The following is a 22,159-nucleotide window of genomic DNA, read 5'->3' on the forward strand; positions in this document are numbered from 1 at the left end:
GGAGAAATACTTGACATGAGGTAATCACTTGATAAAATAACTGGAGATGCTGGCAAATAACTGATTGTGAATATTGGATTTGAAGTCAAGCGAGCAATTGATAGGTTTTTTTTTTTTTTCTGCATTTGTTTGCAGGACAGCAAGAACCACTTGATGATTAGTTTGTCAGCATAATGGTATCTGTAAACAGAAACAGTGAAATAATTAAAAAAGTTAAAATAGACAAACGTCTCCTGGAGGAGATAAACGAAAGGCGAGAATCCAACTGCCTGGTGGAAAGAAGCAATCAAGTCAACTTATTGAGAGTTCAAAAGAGGCATTTCCATGGTGCCTACAAGTCCCTTACTCACGACGAGGTCAAAAAACCTGTTCCTGACAGTGACAGGAGCTCCTGGGTCAAACTGAATCTCTTCGTTCACAAGGAGAAAAGGCACTTTCCACCAAAGAGTAAGATGCTGCGGTAGGATTCCTACCCAGTTGACAGGAGGGGTCTATAAGTAAACTTAGGAGTTATTTCTAGGAATGAAAGAGGTTCATACATATTGCTCTGGGATAGTTAAAAGGCAATCTGTTTGAAGTTAAATGTGCATCAGTAAACTAGGCTAGTCGATGTAAACTAGGCTAGTAAGATCTACTATAGACCTGAGATCCTCATTTCCTCATGTTTACAGGATTTGAGGGATCATCTCCACACTGGCTCATTCAATAGGCTCTAGTTTGGGTCCTGGAATATTCATTCTCAGGCAGGCAGAGGTGATACTGAGCCTGATGGCCTAAGAACCATATTTTGAGAAGGATCCAGAGGCCTCCTTGTCCATCAATTTCTGTTACGTCTGCAAAAATGTTATATGCAAAATTGAGATACAGTGGAAATGATTTTGATGACAAATGTCAAGCAAAAAGACCTGAGACACAACAATAAAATGTGGAGGAAGTTTGGGGTGAGGTGGCATGTGGTGTTGGTGGTATTATTTTGCAGGAGGGGGGAAGAAGAACTGTTGGTAAATATTTTAATTGTTAAATACTTGTTTGTAAGTCAAAACAAGTAACTGATGGTATTTTTCCATTTATTTTGAAAAAAATGAAAAGAGTATAATTTATGTTAAACATAACCAACAAATGATTAAGTTAGGTCACAAACAAAATAATTGCCATATTGGAAATGTAACTTCTTTGATGACAAGGCTGTGACTATACACCTGACCTACCACGTTCATAAGCAGGGCAGAGAGGGTGGCCTGGAAACCTGAGATTCTCCATTGTGTTTTAAAGTTAATCTGTAACAGTCATATGTTAACTTTGCTCAAAAAATAACTCTTTTATAAGGAGGAAGTATTCCGCTTCCCTGGTAGCTCGGTTGGTAAAGAATCTGCCAGCAACGCAGGAGACCAGGGTTCTATTCCTGGGTCGGGAAGATCCCCTGGAGAAGGAAATGGCAACCCGTTCTAGTATTCGTGCCAGGAAAATCCCATGGACAGAGGCACTTTGCGAGCTACAGTCCATGGCATCTTAAGAGTCAGACATGACTTAGTGACTGAACCACCACAATTCTAAGAAAACCCACACAATCTCAACCACAAAAAAGAATGAAATAACACCATTTGCAGCAACATGGGTGGGCATAGAGATTATTGTACTAAGTGAAGTAAGTCAGAAAGAGAAAGACAAATACCATATGACATCACTTGTATGTGGAATCTAAAGTAAGACTCAAATGAACTGAAACAGACTCACAGGTATTTTGAAGTTCTGTCTTTAATTTTCCATTTGGAGATATATCAGTCAAAAGAAGTGAAGTGAAGTGAAGTTGCTCAGTCGTGTCCGACTCTCTGCGACCCATGGACTGTAGCCCACAAGGCTCCTCTGTCCATGGGATTCTCCAGGCAAGAATACTGGAGTGGGTTGCCATTTCCTTCTCCAGGGGATCTTCCCAACCCAGGGATTGAACCCAGGTCTCCCGCATTGCAGGCAGATGCTTTAACCTCTGAGCCACCAAGAGGGAGAATCTTACTTAACCATGCCTTAAAAATGGAAGACTTGGTGTCTTACTCAGTTTGGGCTGCTATAACAAATTACTATAGACTGAGTGGCTTACGCAACTAACTTTATTTCTCACAGTTCTGGAGGCTGGAGGTCTGAGATCAGGGTGCCAGCATGATTGGGTTCTTGGAGTTCCCTCTTCCTAGTTTTCAGAGAGCTGTTTCTTGCCGTATTGTTACACAATAGAAACAGTTGGCTAGTTTTGGGGGGCCCTTCCAGTAAGGGCACGAATCCCTTTCATGAGGACTCCACTCTCATGATTTAACTACCTCCCAAAGGCCCCTCCTCCAAAGACCATCCCATCAGGATTAGGGTTTCAGCATAAGAATTTGGAGGAGCACAAACATTCAGCCCGTTGCACTTGGGTTCAAGTTCTGCTTCTGCCACTGAGTAGTCTCATGCCTTCAGTTATTTAGTGTCTCTAAACCTTATTCCTTGTATCTATGAAGCAGTACTTCTCTCTGCCTTCAGGGTTATTCTGGAACTATGAAATGTATTATAAGATATGTAATAGATACTTATTCTTTTATTTTTCAGATAATGCCATATTTGGATAGAGTCCATCTACAAAGGCACATAGAAACACAATCTCTTTGATCCTTCTTCAGTATCTGTCTAAATTATTTACAAATATTAATTATAAGAGAAGCCAAAGAAAACTATTGATTAGATCATCAAGAAACCATTGAGCCACACAAAACGTATTACATCTTCACTGCCTCCCATCATTTAGACTTAAACGTTTTGAAGAGAGGATTTGAGTTATTAAAGATACTTTCAGAGATGGATGGCCTAAACGTTCACTTCATAGCGATCTCTTTACTAATTTAAAATTTTCAAATAATTTATATTGTTTCCTTTTTTTAGAGTTACAGGTGTTTTACTTTTATTATTTAAAAAAAAAAGGCTTTTTTTTTTTTTTTTTTTAATTTAGAAGGAAATGGCAACCCACTCTAGTATTCTTGTCTGGGAAATCCCCTGGACAGAGGAAAGCCTGGCAGGTTACAGTTCATGGGACTGAGAAAATGTCAGACACGACTTAGTGACTAAACAACAAACAACATAGTTGATTTATAATATTATATAAGTTTCAGATGTACAGCACAGCAACTCAAACATGTATGTATAAAATATACATATATGTAAATATATATATATATATATATACACTTTTCTCGGATTCTTTTCCCTTACAGGTTATTACATAATATTGAGTATAGTTCACTGTGTTATACAGAAGGTCCTTGTTGGTTATCTATTTATATTTATACATAGTATAAATAGTAGTGTGTATATGTTAATTCCAGCCCCTAATTTATCCTTCTTCCCACACCCAGAGTTTATATTATTTTTGTAAATCAGTGGAATGTGTTGACCAACCACACCAATCAAGTTGAAGGCTAAAGTTTCCCGAAGTTTGCACTTGCTTTTATTGATGACTTATATTACCTTACTCTGTTAGAGCAATGATTTTGATAATCTGAATAAGTACATACTTGAGAGGATACTAGAAGATTTGATATATGCAGAATACATCATGAGAAATGCTGGGCTGGAAGAAGCACAAGCTGGGATCAAGATTGCTGGGAGAAATATCAACAACCTCAGATATGCAGATGACACTACCCTTATGGCAGAAAGTGAAGAGGAACTTCACATCAGAAAGCCTCTTGATGAAAGTGAAAGAGGAGAGTGAAAAAGTTGGCTTAAAGCTCAACATTCAGAAAACGAAGATCATGGCAACTGGTCCCATCACTTCATGGCAAATAGATGGGGAAACAGTATCAGACTTTATTTTTCTGGGCTCCAAAATCACTGCAGATGGTGATTGCAGCCATGAAATTAAAAAAAGCTTATTCCTTGGAAGGAAAGTTATGACCAACCTAGATAGCATATTCAAAAGCAGAGACATTACTTTGCCAACAAAGGTCCATCTAGTCAAGGCTATGGTTTTTCCAGTGGTCATGTATGGATGTGAGAGTTGGACTGTGAAGAAGGCTGAGCGCCGAAAAATTGATGCTTTTGAACTGTGGTATTGGAGAAGACTCTTGAGAGTCCCTTGGACTGCAAGGAGATCCAACCAGTCCATGGATTCTAAAGGAGATCAGTCCTGGGTGTTCTTTGGAAGGAATGATGCTAAAGCTGAAACTCCAGTACTTTGGCCACCTCATGCAAAGAGTTGACTCATTGGAAAAGACTCTGATGCTGGAAGGGATTAGGGGCAGGAGAAGAAGGGGATGACAGAGGATGAGATGGCTGGGTGGCATCACCGACTCGATGGACGTGAGTCTGAGTGAACTCTGGGAGTTGGTGATGGACAGGGAGGCCTGGCGTGCTGCGATTCATGGGTTCGCAAAGAGTCGGACACGACAGAGCGACTGAACTGAACTGAACTGAACTGATAGAGGCTTTTGTTGTATATCATTGCTGTTGTTCAGTTTCTGCTAAGTCATGTCTGACTCTTCAACCCCATGGACTGCAGCACTCTACGCTTCCCTGTCCTTTACTCTCTCCTGGGGTTTGCTCAGATTCATGTCCATTGAGTTGGTGATGTTATCCAATGATCTCAGTCACTGCCAGCCCCTTCTCCTCCTGCCCTCAATCTTTCCCATCATCAGGATCTTTTCCAGTGAGTAAACCCTTCTCATCAGGTGGTCAAAGTATTAGAGCTTCAGCTTTAGCATCAGTCCTTCCAATGAATATTCACGGTTGACTTCCTTTAGGTTTGACTCCAAGGGGACTCTCAAGTCTTCTCGAGCACCACAGTTCAAAAGCATCAATTCTTCGGCACGCAGCCTTCTTTATGGTCCAACTCTCACATCTGTACATGACTCCTGGAAAACCATAGCTTGGCCTCTACAGATTTTAATCAGCAAAGTGATGCCTCTGCTTTTTAATATGCTGCCTAGGTTTATCATAGCTTTCACCCCAAGGAACAAGTGTCTCTTAATTTCATGGCTGCAAGTCACTATCTGCAGTGATTTGGGAGCCCAAGAAAATAAAATTTGTCACTGCTATCACTTTTTCCCCTTCTATTTTTCCATGAAGTGAGGGGACCAGATGCCATGATCTTAGTATTTTGAATGTTGAGATTTAAGCCAGCTTTTTCATTCTCTTCTTTTGCCCTTATCAAGAGGCTCTTTAGTTTCTTTTCACTGTCTGCCATTCAATGGTATATATCTAAGGTTCTTGATATTTCTCCCAGCAATCTTCATTTCATTTTTTGATTCATCCAACCTAGCATTTTGCATGATGCATGATGCCCTCTGCCTATAGGTTAAATAAGGAGGGCAACAATATACAGCCTTGTGGTACTCCTTTCCCAATTTTGAACCAGTCAGTTGTTCCTTGTCTGGATTTAACTGCATATAGGTTTCTCAGGAGACAGATGGTCTGTGTATCATTGCCCATCCCAAGTGGGCATTGCTTGAATCATTTCATGGTCAAATCCTATTTGGCTAGGGTCGCCTATCTTTCACTGATACTTGGATAGCAGACTAATTTTCAAATTTTATCCTGGCTTATGTTCCTTATAGTAGTTTGAGTTAATTGCTATTCGATTTCTATTCAGAGCCTATTTTATATGGCAAGCTGAGCACTGCCTGGCCTGGAACACAGCTGTTTCTTGGCATTTGTCTTTATATTAGTGAAATATTCACCTTTTATTTGGCTGCCCTTTGCCTCCATAGGGAGCTCAGATTCATTAGCCAAAGGATTTTAATGTTGAAGGGAGATGAACCAGGCAACTGGCCTACAGCCCTACCGCACAAGGGCAGAGTATGAATAAGATCCATCAGATTTGAGGGGATGTGAAAAAAAATAAATAGACCCAAACCTAAGCTTTTGCTTTTCAAGAAGGCAAATACCTAGTGTCAGGAGCTGCGAAGGGTTAGCCTGCCACAGCTTCATGGGCATTGACAGAAGATATAAGACTCCTAGTTCCGAGGCAAAGGACTTGTTATTTGGAGCCCAGCAAGTAGCACAAACCTCACATACCTGTTGATTCCTCTTGCCTTCCCCTCCATCTTCCCTTTCCTAAAATCCACAGGACAATATGGAGCTGTTCAGATAGATGACACACACACAGAGGATCTGCCTCACAGCTAAAGACCACTAAGCTCAAGAGAGCCAGTCTTTGCCTGGTGGAAGACATTCTCTTTATTATACTGGACAGGAAATAAACCCTCCCTTTGATTCAGTGGGGACATGATCTCTGTCTACCAAGACCCGTGGTAATACAAACACCCTTGAAGAGATAGCCTGGAACAAAAGCTTTTGGTGCCTCTGGCACAAAACTGCAGAAATATGAGACCTGTGTATGGGGAGTGATCTCCCAACACCTGGCAGCCCAAGTAAAGGCTAGAAATACAGCGCCAATCTATTTTTGGCTGGAGCCTGGTGGGCTGCAGTCCATGGGGTCACTGAGAGTTGGACTTGACTGAGCGACTTCACTTTCACTTTTCACTTTCATGCGTTGGAGAAGGAAATGGCAACCCACTCCAGTGTTCTTGCCTGGAGAATCCCAGGGACGGGGGAGCCTGGTGAGCTGCTGTCTGTGGAGTAGCACAGAGTTGGACACGGCTGAAGTGACTTAGCAGTAGCAGCAGCAAGATTTTTCCAGTAGTCACATATGGATGTGAGAGTTGGACCATAAAGAAAACTGAGCACTGAAGAATTGATGCTTTTGAACTGTGGTCTTGGAGAAGACTCTTGAGAATCCTTTGGACTGCAAGGAGATCAAACCAGTCAATCCTAAATGAAATCAGTCCTGAATATTCATTGGAAGGACCGATGCTGAAGCTGAAACTCCAATACTTTGGCCATCCAGTGTGAAGAACTGACTCCTTGGAAAAGACCCTGATGCTGGGAAAGATTGAAGGCAGATGACAGAAGATGAGATGATTGGATGGCATCACCGACTCTATGGACATTAGTTTGAGCAAACTCCAGGAGATGGTGATGGACAAGGAAGCCTGGCATGCTGAAGTCCATAGGGTCGCAAAGAGTCGACTAAGCAACTGAACTGAACTGAAGATGAATCAAAGGATAAAATAGTAAGTAAGTGTCTGGTTGTGTACAATATACTTAACTTTTCTAACCACGTTTCAGTCCCCACTACCTCCTCCCCAACTACTTGTGGTTTTCTGCCGTATTCTGTCACCACCCCCCTTCAACACATTCTGTTCACTTGGCCAGCTTTAACTTTACAGTAGTCCCCCAACCCCAGTCCACAGTTTCACTATCCATAGTTTCAGTTACTTGTGGTCAACCATAGCCTGAAAATATTAAACAGAAAATTCCAGAAATAAGCCATTAATAATACATTTAAAATTTTGCACTGTTCTGAATAGCATGATGAAATCTCACGCTGTCTTGCTCCATCCTGCCTGGACATGAACCATCCATCCCTTTGTCCAGCGTATGCTGCCCAGTAATTTCTTGGCAGCTGACTTAACTAACAGACCAACTATCTCAGTATTGCAGTGCTTATGTTTAAGTAACCTTTTGCAATAACAGCCCCAGAGCACAAGAAGTGCTTCTGTTAAGTGACAAGGTAAAAGTTCTAGACTTAATAAGGAAAAGAAAAGAATCGTTTGCTGGGGTTGCTAAGATCTACAGTAATCTTCTGTCTGTGAAATTGTGAAAAAGGAAAAAAAATTTGTTTTCCCTTTGCTGTCATACCTCGAACTGTGAAAATTACAGCCACAGTGTGTGATAAGTTGAAAAAGTATTAAATTTGTATAGTAAGACACTTTGAGAGAGTCCATATTCACATAACTTTTATTACAGTATACTGTTATAATTGTTCTATTTTATTATTAGCTATTGTTAATCTCTTCCTGTGCCTAATTTATAAATTAAACTTTATCATAGATATGTATGTGTCAAGGAGGAAGAAAATTTACTCTGCCCTTCTAGGCTTTTCTGGATGGCCTAAGAACTGACATGAGACAGATTAACAGGAGAAAATCAAATAGATTAATAGCGTGTATACATGAGAGAGACCCAGGAAACTTCAGTAGCTTTCCAGAATGGCTGAAAACCTTACCTTAAATACCATCTTCAGCTAAAGATTAAAGAGGATATTGGGGGTAGTGGTTTGGGACCTCAGCTGGGAGGAAGGCAATTCACATGAAGATGAGAAAAAGTCCTCTATCTAAATTCTTTCAGGCAGGTAGGACAAATGGTCTTCTTGAGTCCTCTGGAAATTGTTTTCAGTTTGAATTAACCCATGTGTTGCAGGAAGGGGGACCCCTTTCAGGGCTGGAAAAGGGGCTCTTGTCTAACACTCAGAAATGAATTGTCCAAGGAGACACATATGCTGGCAAAGCAAGAGACATTATTGGGAAGGGTCATCCAGGCAGAGAGCAGGAAGGTGAGGGAACCCAGGAGAACTGCTCTGCCACGTGGCTCGCAGTCTCAGGTTTTGTGGTGACGGGATTAGTTGCCGGGTTGTCTCTGGCCAATCCTTCTGATTCAGGGTGCTTCCTGATGGCACACGCATTGCTCGACCGAGATGGATGCCAGCGAGGAGGATTCTGGGAGGTGGAAGGACACATGGCATCTCCTTTTGACCTTTCCCAAACTCTTTTGATTGATGGTGGCTTGTAGTTCCATATTCCTTCCTAGGGCCTCCTGTTGTAAAATCACTCACACAAATGGTTATATGGTGCCTGGCCAGGGTGGGCAGTTTCAGTTAGCGTGTTTTCCCTGACTCGTGTGCCAAAGAGACATTTGGGGTGGCAAATTTTGCTCCCCTGATATGTATAAGGAAGACTGTATATATAAGGTTCTATGCTAGCCTCAGTTTCAGTATCCAGTGGGGTCTCGTAAACTGTCCCTGTAGATAAGGGGAAACTACTGTAGGTTAAATACTACCTCCTTCAGGGACTTCCCTGGTGGTCCAGTGACTAAGACTCTGCACTTCCTCTGTAGAGGGCTTTGATCCTTGGTCAAGGAACCAAGTTCTCGCATGCCGTGCAGCCAATCAATAAATACCATCTTCTTCTGGAAGCCTTCCCTTCCTCACCCTCTTTCCTTTGTTAATGAAAAAATGTTTCCCGCCATAACAATAAACAAAGAATGTTGCAGCCATCAACTTGTCACATTACAGCTGCCCTTCTGTCAACCCTGAGGGAAAACCAGACAAAGACACTAGGATAGAAGAAAATTACAGGCCAATAGAGATCACTTTCATGCATTGGAGAAGGAAATGACAACCACTCCAGTGTTCTTGTCGGGAGAATCCCAGGGACAGGGGAGCCCGGTGGGCTGCCGTCTATGGGGTCGCACAGAGTCGGACACAACTGAAGCAACTTAGCAGCAGCAGCAGCAGAGATGTAAAACTCCTAAACAAAATACTAGTAAACGGAGTCCAACAATAAGGACCACACACCATGATAAAGTTGGATTAATTCTAGGGTCACAAGAATGTTATAACATGAAAAGCAATCACTGTGACACACCACATCAAGAAAAAAAAAACCACATGAAAAGACAAATTCCACATGATTTCCTTGAACTTAGTTTCCAAAAAAGGTACTTTAGTTACTTCTGTTGAAAAACACTGGGGCAATTTTACTCATTGAGTAAAAACCAAAATTCATTCGGCTGAGTGATTTGGTAAGAGACTGGCCTGTCACTCTTCCTTGAATTGGCTACTTTAATAAAGTGTGTCAGAATGAAAGTGAAAATATCACGTGAGCGCTTTCAGCTCCAAAGAAGAAGGACACATCTCCTTGCAGCCAGCAATGGCTTCCTCAGGCAAGTGAGAGACTTGAAGACTGGTGGAGATAAGTCCTCACATGGTATGTAATGAGCCCATAGGAAGCTTCCTCATTTAAGTTAAAAAAGGCAGGAATTCCCTGGTCATCCACTGGTTAGGACTCAGCCCTCTTACTGCCAAAGGCCTGGGTTCAATCCCCCGTCAGAGAACTAAGATACCACAAGCCAAGCAGTGTGGGTGGGGGCGCGGGAAAGGGGGAATGAGGAAACTTCCTCATCCAGGGACTACATATGAGAGCTGGCCACTCGGTGATCCAAGCAACCACAGTGGTTTTAGACTGCCAGAGGGAGGAACTGAGAAGCCAGAGAGTGGAGTTGACTCTAGAGTGACACCTAGAGAAGATAACCTCACAAGCAGCGCATTGGTTCACCATAAAATAGTCATTAACAGTTTTAGCTTGGCAAACTGATATCTGAATAGGCAACAAAACTTTCAAAATAACAGAAAAAGGAGTGAAAGATTGCCAACCTCCAAACTATTAATAATGTCCCAGTACGGTTCTTCAAGGGGCTTCTCTGGTGGCTCAGAGGTTAAAGCATCTGCCTGCAAAGCGGGAGACCTGGGTTCAATCCCTCGGTTGGGAAGATCCCCTGGAGAAGGAAATGGCAACTCACTCCAGAATTCTTGCCTGGAGAATCCCATGGACAGAGGAGCCTTGTGGGCTACAGTCCATGGGTCGCAGAGAGTCGGACACAACTGAGCGACTTCACTTCACTTCATGGTTTGTCAACCAAGGTCCGCCTACTCAAAGCTATGGTTTTTCCTTCAGTCATGTATGGATGTGAGAGCTGGGCTATAAAGCAAGCTGAGCACTGAAGAACTGATGCTTTTGAAGAAGGTGTTGGAGAAAACTCTTGAGAGTCCCTTGGATGGCAAGGAGATCCAACTAGTCCATCCTAAAGGAAATCAGTCCTGAATATTCATTGGAAGGACTGAAGCTGAAGCTCCAATACTCTGGCCACCTGATGCAAAGAAATGACTCATTTGAAAAGACCCTAATGCTGGGAGGGATTGGGGGCAGGAGGAGAAGGGGATGACAGAGGATGAGATGGTTGGATGGCATCACCGACTCGATGGACATGAGTTTAAGTAAAATCTGGGAGTTCATGATGGGCAGGGAGGCCTGGCGTGCTGCAGTCCACGGGGTCACAAAGAGTCAGACAGCCTGAGCGACTGAACTGAACTGAACTGATGGTTTATATGGGGTCTTCCCAGAATCTGCCTGCAAATGCAGGAGACCCGGGTTCGATCCCTGGGTCAGGAAGATCCTCTGTAGAAGGGAATGGCAGTCCACTCCAGTATTCTTGCCTGGAGAATCCCATGGACAAAGGAGCCTGGCAGGCTACAATCCATGGGATCGCAAAGAGTGGGACATGACTGAACGACGAACACTGCTACTACTACGGTTTATATACATGAGGAATTTATACTTACAAGTTATTGCTTAATTGAGAATTAAAGGAAATCTCACCCTGAAAATGGACTCTGTCCAAAACTTGTTAGAGAAAGCCAATTGGATAAAACACATTTTCAGAATTTTGACCTTAAAGAAACAAAAGGCCTTCCAGGAGAAATTTGTTTCTCTCCCTGATCCTTTGAAATGTAAAGTTTTCTACCTGATTTTAGGCATTTTTATTGTGTTTTGAGAGCTTGATCTCTGCCATTCAGAATATATACATATGATATACATTCGGCAGCCAGTCAAACAGCCTGGGATTCTGAGCAGCTGTTTCGATTGGCTGTGCCAGCAAATTTGTCACAAATGGCCCCTGACCATAAGGGGCTTTGTCATCTCAACCTTTGTTGTGCCTTTCTATATAATGGGGTGGAAAAGGGTCAGACATGACTGAGTGACTGAACAAATAAAATGAAGTCTTTACTTAAACTATTTTGACAAGTAAACTTTCTGGCTCTTGTGAAGGCTGCATCTTTGTACTCTCTTGTGGGGACACATCCTGAATTTTATGGTTTGAGTTGCTAACACATGGCTCGTCAGTGGCCAGACAGGGATCCTTTAAATTGGAGAAACTTCTAAATTGGCAAGGTTTTACAGGACTCTCATTATAAACAGCTGTTTTACTAGTGTCTATGAAAAGACCAAATTAGAAGGTGGATACAAAATATATAAATATAATAATGGCTAACCTTAAGAACCTCTACCTGCCAATGCAGGAGATGCAAGAGATGTGGGCTTGATCCCTGGGTCGGGAAGAACCCCTGGAGGAGGGAATGGCAACCCACTCCAGTATTCTTGCCTGGAGAATCCCATGTTCAGAGGAGCCTGGTGGATTACAGTCCATGGGGTCGCCAAGAGTTGGACAGGACTGAAGTGAGTGAGCGTGCATGCATGCACAAACTAACAGATGTCATCAGATCGAGAGGCTTTGTGATAGCTGAAAGAAAGTGCTACAGTGGAAGTCAGGGGATTATAATTCTAAACGTGTCACACAGTAGCTGCAAGAATTTATACAACTTATTTAAATTACTTGGACTTTAGAAGTAATCCCCAGAAAATTCCTGTACGGAGGATACTGGACTTCTAACACTTAGTGTCCTCACATGCTGTGCATGATTCTCTAATACATTAAGTAACTGAACTGGGAAATGAGAAGTAATTTACACCATTTTTAACTCCCAAGGTATAAATACCACTCAGGTTATTCATGAATTACTTGAATTGAGATGCTCACCAAAGAAGTCATCTTTTTTTTTTTTTAGGATATGCTTGTTTTGGAATTAGGCAAAGATAAGGGGGATAAAAAGGCTTCTCAGGTGGCTCAGTGGTAAAGAATCCACCTGTCAGTGCAGGAGACATGGTTTGACGTCTCAGTCGGGAAAATCCCCTGGAGAAGGAAACAGCAACCCACTCCAGTATTCGTGCCTGGGAGATCCCATGGACATTGGAGCCTGGCAGACTACAGTCCATGGGGTCACAGAAGAGTTGGAGGCAGCTTAGAGACTAACTAAAAGGGGGATAAGGAGTATTAGGATGTTTTTCTTGTGATATTTGAAAAAAAGAGCTGGAATGAAAGTCATTCCATGTTTAAACTTATAACGTTGATAATCCCTGACTTATCTAGTCTTTTCCCATTCTATATTTTTGACTGACTTTGTAATCTTAGCACAAATTTAGTCATAGTTAAAAGGACAGTGAGGGAGTTCCCTGATGGCCCGTGGTTAGGATTCTGGGCTTTCACTGCCTTGGCTCAGGTTCAGTCCCTGATGACGAACTGAGATCTTACAAGCCATATGGCATGGTCAAAAATTTAAATAAATAAATAAAATTAAAAAGACAATGAGATTTGCATATTCATGAAAAGCTAAGCTCTAAAAAACATAGAACCAGTCTCTGGAAACCCTTTTTAAATTACTCAGATCTTATAAATGAAATGTGAGTTCACAATAAGCTGCTTTGAAGTATTCAATCAAAAGCACGAAAAGGGCAAGAAAGGGCAAAGCAAGAATTAAACTTTGAAGTGTGACTGTAGCTCAACCATGCAAAAACAAGGCTCTTCTTTATGTTTAGTTTAGAAGAGGGATCTGAGAGAGGGGAAGACAACATGCAATAGCAAAAGTAAAGAGGATGACTATGACAGACAGGGAGTGAGCAGGAGCGAGACTGAGCTCCAGAGTGATAATGCGGACTCTTGCTTGCATCAAAATGAAAGAAAAGGACTGATATTTTTCTCATTTAAAGAAAGATACTAAAAAAAATAAAAAATTAAAAAAAAATAAAGAAAGATACTATTCTATCTGTTTCTTACTAGAATAAAAAAAGATGACAGCTGGAATAAGAAATGCTTCCTCCAGTATGGCAGGTCACCATATATAGAGAGGGCAAAAGCTCTTTTTACCTTTCAACTGGGGAACAGCTCCTGGATAAGGCAAAGACTTGCCTTTCCAGACCAAGAGAGTTTACTCCTATTTTTCAAAATATTTAACATTAAACAAATCTTTGAGTAGCAGTTAATGCATTTATAGGTTAGAGGAGAAAAATAAGCATATTTTTAAAAATCAACCCACTGAAGAGGTATGTAATATTCAATATCCATTTGAAAGAGTAGATTGAAAGATAAAATATTGACTTCTCAACTGCCATCAGTTGGACTTACTGCCTCCATACCTCTTATTTATTTATTCATTTTCTTCCAGCTTATTGAGATACCATTGACATAACAGCGCTAGGTTGAAGGGTGCAGCATAATGAGCTACATACACAGAAAGCTCAGTGAACACCCGTCATCTCATAGACACAAATTAAAGAGAAAAACATTTTTTCTTATGATGAGAACTTTTAGGATTTACTAAAAGACTAACATGTATATAACACACAATAGGGTTAATTAAATTTATCATGTTGTACCTTACATTCCTAGTACTAAGCTGGTTTACAACTAGAACTTCGTACCTTCACTTTGGCCTTCCCCCACACCCACCTCCAGGCACAAATACAATCTCTTTTTATGAGTTTGTTTGTTTTTAAAGTATAATTGACCTCCAACACTATGTTGGTTCCTTTTACACACAGTGACATCTATACATTTCAAACTGATCGCCATGATGTCTAGTTATGATGTGCCACAAAACAAAGATATTACATGGTTACTGACTAAATTCCCCACACTATTCATCTCATACCCATGACTCATTTATTTTGCAATTAGAAAGTTGTACCTCTTAATATCTCTAATTTATTTTTTTCCTCCCTCAAACCCCTTCCTTCTGGAAACTACCTATTTGTTCTCTGTATCTAGAACTGTTTCTGTTTTATTATGTCTGTTAATTTTTTTTTTAAGATTCCAATAAGTGAAATTATGCAGTCTTTCTTTCCCTGCGACTTGATGACTACCTTCAGTGTTATGTTTGGTTTCCTTTCTCTTTTCTTAATAAGTAAAATAAAAAAGAAGAAATTATTTTTCTTATCTGTTTTTCTTTCTCTTTTTTGGTGTGTGTCTATTACAGATTTTTGGTTTGTGGTTACGATGAGTTTTATATATAGCAATCTCTCAATGTGATTGTTGTAATTTGTGGATTTCTTAAGTTCAAATTCATTTTTACAACCCAGAATTATAACGCCACTCCCCCAATGTTTACTGTTTTTGACATCATATTTTATATCTTTTTGTGTTGTGTATCCCTTAACTGTTGTGTGTATAGATAATTTTATTACTCTGTCTTCTAAGCTTCCTTTATACGTGGTTGATGTACCACTGTTACTGCATACTTGCCTTTACCAATGAGCTTTTTTCTCTTGTAACTTTCATGTTCCTAGCTGTGGGCCTTTTCTTTTTCACTTAGAGAAGTCCCTTTAGCATTTCTTGTAAAGCTGGTTTGGTGGTTCTGAACTCTTTCAGCTTACACTTGTCTGCAAAACTTTTGATCTATCAAATCTGAATGAAACACTTGCCAGGTAGAGTCTTCTTGGTTATAGGATTTTCCCTTTCATTCTTTTGAATATATCATGCCACTCCCTTCTGGCCTCCAGAAGTGTTAGTTTCTCAGTCATGTCTGATTCTTCGCAACCCCATGGATTGTAGCCTCCATGGACTGTAGGCTCCTCTGTCCACGGGATTCTCCAGGCAAGAATACTGGAGTGGGTAGCCATTCCCTTCTCAAGGGGATCTTCCCAAACAAGTGATCAAAAGTTTCTGGTAAAAAGTCAGCTGGTATCTTTAGGGGAATTCCCTTGTAGTATGCAACTTGTAGGTTTTTCCTTGCTGCTTTCAATATTTTATTTTTAATTTTTGTCATTTTAATCACAGTGTGTTTTAGTGTGGTCCTATTTGGGTTGATCTTGTTTGAGACTCTCTGCTTCCTGGACCTGGCTATGTGTTTCCTTTCTCACGTTAGAGAAGTTTTTAGCTATTATGTCTTCAAACATGATCTTTACTCCCTCTCTTCTCATTCTGGGACCCCTGTAATGTGAATGTTAGTACACATGACGTTGTCCCAGTGGTTAACTATCCTCACTTCTTTTTATTCGTTTATCTGGCCAGCGTCAGTGATTTCCACTCTGTCTTCTAGCTCACTAATTCATTCCTCCATATCATTTAATCTACCATTGATTTCTTCTAATGCATTTTCATCTCAGTTATTGTATTCTTCATCTCTGTTTGATTTTTTGTTACATTTTCTAGCTCTTTGTTAAAAACCTCGAATCTCTCTTTCTGTTCCTACAATCCTCTCCTGAGTTCTTTGAACATCTTTATGATCATTACCTTGAACTTTTCATCAGGTAGATTGCCCATCTCCACTTCACTTGGCTCTGTTGAGGTTTCATCTTGCTCCTTTGGAACATATTCCTCTGTTACCTCCTTTTGCCTCACTTTCTGTTTGTTTGTTTGTTTTTCTGTGTATTTGGTATATTGGATACATTTCCTAACTTTGGAAAATTGGCCTTTCATAGCTGCTGCTCAATCCCTTCTGGCTACCAGAGCTATGTGCTCTAGGGGTGCCCCCTATGTGGACTGTGTGCTCCCTTCTGTTTGGGAAGTTGAGTACTGGGGAAGCTGTCGTAAGGTGTGGCTGGCCCCTGGTCTGGTTGGCTGCCAGGCCCTGCCTTGTGTAGAGGCTACTAGGTGTTAGTGAGCAGGACCAGGCCATGAGGTGCTTGCTGCAGAGTCCTGGGGGGTCTCAGGGCTAGTGTTGGCCCACTGGTCAGTGAAGCCAGGTTCTGGGATTGCCGGTGGTGGGGCTGGGGTTCCCCAATCTAGTGTCAGCCTGCTGGTGGGTGGGGCTGCTTCCACCCACCCACATGGCTGCTTGTGAGTTCCAGGCTGTCCCAGTGCTGGTGCTGACCTGCTGGTGAGTGGGACTAAATATTGGAGTGGCTGGCTGAGGCGTTCCAAGATGTCTCTGAGCTGGTGTCAGCCTGCCAGTGCATGGGCTGGATCCTGACATGGAAGGTTATGGGGCTGCAGGGGTCCAGGGTCTGATGTCTGCCTGTTGGTGAGTGAAGTCAGGTCCTGGGTCTAGAGCTGGCCCACTGCTGAGTGGAGCTGTGTCCTGGGATCTCTGGCTGCAGGGCCCTGGGGGTCTTATGGTTGGTAAGATGGTTTGCTGATGGACAGGGCTGGGCTTCAGCCCAGGTGATCATGAAGCTGGTGCTTGCCCACCGGTGGATGAGGCTGATGTTGGTGTCCTGGTGGGCAGGGCTGGGTCCCAGGGTAACTGTGGGTTCAAGGAGTCTTAAGACAGCAGGCCTTCTGGTGGGTGGGGCTGTGTCTCCCCCGAGCTGGTTCTCAGAGCTGTGTCCTGGTACTGGGGCTGACAGGCTGGTAGGCAGGACCAGGTCCTGGTGCTAATAAACTTGAAGGAGGATTCCAAACTGGCACTTGCCAGTACCAGTGTCCACCAGGTAGAAGCAGCTCTCTAAAATCTGCTGCTGCAGTTCCTGTGTCCCCAAAATGAGCTCCAGTTGCCTCCTGCCTCTCTGGGAGGCTCTCCAAGGTCAGCAGGAAGGTCTGACCCAGGCTCCCTTCTAACTACTGCTTCTGTCCTGGGTCCTGGAGTGTATGAGATTTTGTGCTCTCTCTTTGTGAAGTCTCTATTACCCACAGCCCCCTTCGGTTTCCAGAAAGTAAGCCCCCCTGGCCTTCAAAACCAAACAGTTTGGGAGCTTGTCTTCTTGGTGGAGGACCCCTGGGCCTGGGGAGCTTGATGTGGGGCTCAGACCCCTTATGCCTTGAGAACCTCTGCAGTTGTAATCGTCTCTCGTGCACGAGTTGCCCACCTGGGTGTACGGGTCTTGACTATACCGTCTCCACCCTTCCTACCTGTCTCATTGCGCTCCTTCTTTATATCTTTAGTTGTAGATCTTTTCTGCTAGTCTTCTGGTCTTTCTCCTCAACTTTCTGGTCTTTCAACTATTTACCTGCTCTGTAAACAGCTGTTATCTGTGTGCCTGGGAGAGGTGGTGAGCTCAGGGTCTTCCTGTTCTGCCATCCCACCCTCCTGTTGAAGACCATCTCTGTTCACTTATTTAAAAAGTATGTGAGAGCATATGGATATTGCAAACCTTGCTTCAGGACACGAAGAAGATGCAAAACCAAAAAAAGTAGTTTGCCATCAAAAGGTTTACAATCTCTGGAGGTGAAAAACATAAAGTAACCCTAGCAAAAAGGATTTATGGGTTACATGTCATCAGACTGGTGTTCACAGCATTGCATTTTCCCTTGATTATAGTACTATTCACATTGCTTTGCAATTTGTCCACTTGTCAATCTTCTTTATTAAACTGAGAGCTGAAGGCAAGAACTGTACCGTGTTTGTTCCTAGCCTACAGACCTAAGACCAGCGGGCAACCTGTAGGAAGAGCTCAGTAACTAGTTGTATAACAAAAGAAAGAAACTGATCAATACATGAAGGAAATGGCTACACAGTTTAGAGGGCAAGGATCATGTCTGGCTGGGGTGGCTGTGTAGGCTAAAGTCATGTAAGTTGGCTCTTAAAGGATTTAAAGGTGAGAAGACGTCCGACAAAGGGATTGTGAGCAGATGGCGGTAGGAAACGGGCAAAAGAGATAGAGTTAAAAGAGAACTCAGAAATCTAGTTTTAATACAACCTCCCACTAAATGTAGGAATTTCATCTGATATCATGGTGATAAGTGGCTGAATATCTCATAAAGGGTCCTGTTCTGCTTCTTAGATGGTCTAGCTTGATTGGGGACCCTCTACCCCCACTCCTCCATAAATGAATTCATTTCAAAATATTGAAGATTATGTAAAAATCACTTTGATTTTTAGGAAGTTGTTTCTCTGGCAGGTACTTTTTCCAGTGTTTGCTGCTTATAAAATTAAACGAAATTAAATACTCAGGTTTTGGTATGAATCACAATACCTTGTAAACTATATTTAAGATTTAAAAAAAACTGTAGTAAAGTACACATAACAAAATTTACCATCTTAATAATCTTTACGGGTATAGTTTATTGGCATTAAGTACATTTGCATTATTGTGCTACCATCACCATTAGGTACAAGACTCTCTTTACTCCTGAGATTTTCAAAACTTATTACTGCATGCAAAAATGTCAGATACATTTTAAATGAAGCTATTTACATTTTAAACATGTGACAAAATTCAGCCTGGAACTTAAAATCAAGTTATTAACTAAACTTTGGGGCTTAGTGTTTAATGATGATTGTACAAACCACGGGCTTCCCAAGTCAGAATCTAAGATCAACATAAAAACCATGATCATTCTTCTCTTAAAGAGAGAGAGAATTCAAAATGCAAAGTTCAGTTTTGCAAACCCAGAAAAGACAGGACTTTTGACAGGATAAGAAACTAGATACTCTTCTGTTACTGGATAAATCCTGTGAGAAGTCAAAGAGGTGGTCAAGAATCAGACTGGGGCCTGTTCCATGCCATCACAGGAACGCGTGTTTCTTATCTGTGGGAGCCACCCCTGCCAGAAGAAACGGTTTCAGTTCATGCGGTAGCTGCTCTTGACGGGCAAAGAGGCAGCAGTGTTCCCAATCTCCTGCTAAGAGTTCATTAACTGAAAAGCAGTGCAAGGTAGAATCTGAACCCAGGGTTTCAGGACCTAAGCCCAGTTTTACTTGTGAGAGAAACTCTTCTCTAAAATCATAATCTTCTCTATCTTGATACTCCTCCAGTGGCTTCTGCAGTTGAGACTTGTCAGGATACTTATTTTTCTCAAACACTGCCCTCTGCAGGTGGTTTTGTTCGGAGGCTATTTCGGGAGCAGCAGCTGAAGCTTGGGAAACAGTTTCAATGCATTCTGTGTTGTCACTTCTATAACTTCTTCCACTGAGACCCCTTTCACCTGGGCAATATATTCTGCTGAAATGGAAATGTTCCGGGGCTCGTTCCGTACCTGAAACAGAACAAAGAGACACTGAATCAAACGTGACGCTTGACAGAAGCAATCCTTGGAGACTGTCGATAAAAGATGAAAATGAGTAGGTTAAAACAACTGATGGGTTCTTGCCTTTTTTTTTTTTTTTTAAGGGGGTGGGGAGAAGGCCCTGAACTTCAGCCTGAAAGATAAGGCTACAACACTGATTTTAAGTCTATGCTGCTCTTGAAACATAGGGCTCACAATACCCTAGGGCAGGGAATTAACAACTGAGGTCCCAGAACCTCGCACGTGAAGCAGTCTGCACAGTGGATACTTGGTGACCTGACCGAAGTACTAACTGTCCCTTGGTCTGCTCCTCAAGCAAGTGCTTATAAAGACTGTGCTCTGCTGCGTGGCCACCACACCGCACAGGCTGCAGTACAGTTTGATTCAAGCAACACCATTGTGTGTCTGAAGACTAAATGGGTTATGCACCCGTATTTCACTGATTCTAAGATGCATTTCTCCCCTATCTTAACGTCTCTGAAACTGATAAATATTTTACTGACATCCAATGGCATGTGAAAGTATAATTGGTAGTGTTTTTTCCCTTAAGGGTCACAAAATAGTGGTCCATCTTCAATCACTGGCATTTAGATATGATGAAATATATTACTGTTGTTATTATTTACTCAGGATGATAATGTTCAGAGGAATACGACAACTGTTAAGAGTGAAAAAAACAAAAAGCCTTGATAATGTAGGCTACTAAAAAAACAATGAAAAATGTGCACCCAGATTTAGGTTCAAGGACATTCTTTATATTGTGAACAACATGGTTTGAACTGTGTGGGTCCACTTAAACACAGATTTTTTTCAATAAAAATTACAGTACCGCACAATCCAAACTTGGGTTGAATCTGTGAATGCAGAACCATGTGAAAGAGGGCTGGATCCAGGGATGTAAAACTGAAGACATGGAGGGCAGATAGATGCGGACTTTCCATGGTATGGCGCAGGGCTGGAGAAGGTGTCAGTACCCCTAACCACTTCGCTATTCAAGAGTTAATTGTACCATGTTGGAAACAAACAACCTACACGGCAATATCCGGTTAAATATACTCACATGCTAAAATTTATATAGTTATTAACCAGGATGAGGAGAAGTGTTTATTGATGAACACATATGTTCACCACATAAAAGCAAGTTATGAGATGATGTGTTAAGGTTAATTCTGTTTTTATGAAAAACATCTTATGTGTACATATACGAATATAAAAAAGTGTGGAAGGACATAAGAACCTGCATTTATTTAGTGCTTATCGTAGGCAAGGTTTTGTTCTAAGTTCTCCATGGAATTTCTCATTTAATCCTCAAAATAACTCTAGGAGATAGGTACTATTATTATTACCATCCATTTTTACAGATAAGAAGGGATCCTAAACAGCTAGTAAACAGCCCAATTGAGGTTTCAACCTGAGCAATCTGACATCAGAGTATATACTTTTAACCAGTATACTATAGTGGTAACCTTTCAGTGGTAGATGGTTCTATTTTCTTATTACTTTCTGTGTTTTCTATTAGTCTAAGATAAACACATCTTACTCAACAAAAAACATATTCATTTTAAAAATTCATTTATTTAATAAATATTTTTGAGTACCTACTGTGTCTTCCCTTCAGGTAAATATAATTTATAATGGTAGCAATATTTATTTATTTATTTAGGCTGTGCTGCAAGGCTTGTGGGATCTTAGTTCCTAGATTAGGAATTGAACCTGGGCCATGGCAATGAAAGCACCAAGTCCTAACCACTGGACCACCAGGGAATTCTTAGCAATATTGAAAATATGATTCTTTATGGCCTATAATAACAAAATGTAGAGCAAAAATTTCATAAATCTATGACTATATCAATACATACTTGTACTGAAAGACATTGAGGCTAATTTTAGCATGCTAATTAAAAACAGGAAAATGAACATTTATTGAGCATTTACTATATATCAGACACACTGAGCACTTTCGTATACATAACTTCATTTAATCCCCACTGTAATACTTCAAAGCATTTTACTATTATTTCACCCACATTTTATAAATGAGAAATAGTTTCAGAGAGATTAAGAGACTTGACCAAAGTCACACAGCTAGTGGGTACCATCACACACCAGATCTGAATCCAGGTCTTTCCGACTCTAGACACTGGGGGATTTTTTTTTTAACGTTTTTTTTATATTGGAGTACAGCTGATTAACAATGTTGCGGCAGTTTCAGGTGTAGACAGTAAGCTTTTCTACTATACTGGTCTGGATTTCAATATTACATAAACTAGGTTGTGACCCATAGCAAATAATATTCTTTGGAGCACTACTGCCATATTTGGAAAAGATGAAATTTAAGTCAATATAACCTTTCAACCTAACACTACAGTAAGATTCCATTGTATTTACTCTGTAAGGAGAAACACAGCTAAATTGAAAATATTTCAAATGAAAGATACACTAAATAATGTAGAAATAGGAA

General features: G+C 41.3%; 2 protein-coding genes across 8 annotated transcripts in view; one reads left to right on the plus strand and one right to left on the minus strand.

Annotated features, from left to right (window-relative positions):
• Positions 1–20,381, plus strand: SPATA45 (spermatogenesis associated 45). The gene is made up of 2 exons (XM_027980239.3): positions 1–447; positions 2,578–20,381. Exons 1-2 carry the CDS (start codon positions 174–176, stop codon positions 2,595–2,597), a joined length of 294 nt encoding a protein of 97 aa, XP_027836040.1. The 5' UTR covers positions 1–173; the 3' UTR covers positions 2,598–20,381.
• Positions 18,735–22,159, minus strand: part of TATDN3 (TatD DNase domain containing 3) — a 13,220-nt gene continuing 9,795 nt past the window's right edge. For all 7 annotated transcript variants that reach the window (XM_027956300.3, XM_060396715.1, XM_027956299.3 and 4 more), the window contains one exon: positions 18,735–19,668. In XM_027956300.3, coding sequence (XP_027812101.1) covers positions 19,525–19,668 — 144 coding nt within the window. In that variant the 3' untranslated portion in view covers positions 18,735–19,524. The remainder of the gene's footprint in view (positions 19,669–22,159) is intronic.

Source organism: Ovis aries, chromosome 12 (assembly GCF_016772045.2).
Source record: "Ovis aries strain OAR_USU_Benz2616 breed Rambouillet chromosome 12, ARS-UI_Ramb_v3.0, whole genome shotgun sequence".
NCBI classification, from domain to species: Eukaryota; Metazoa; Chordata; class Mammalia; order Artiodactyla; family Bovidae; genus Ovis; species Ovis aries.

What these genes read in the sequence shown, in the direction of transcription:
- SPATA45 (XM_027980239.3), top strand. Translation starts at nt 174, where the DNA reads ATGGTATCTGTAAACAGAAACAGTGAAATAATTAAAAAAGTTAAAATA. An exon ending in AAGGCACTTTCCACCAAAGA is followed by an intron (nt 448 to 2,577) that starts GTAAGATGCTGC and finishes TTTATTTTTCAG; the next exon opens with ATAATGCCATATTTGGATAG.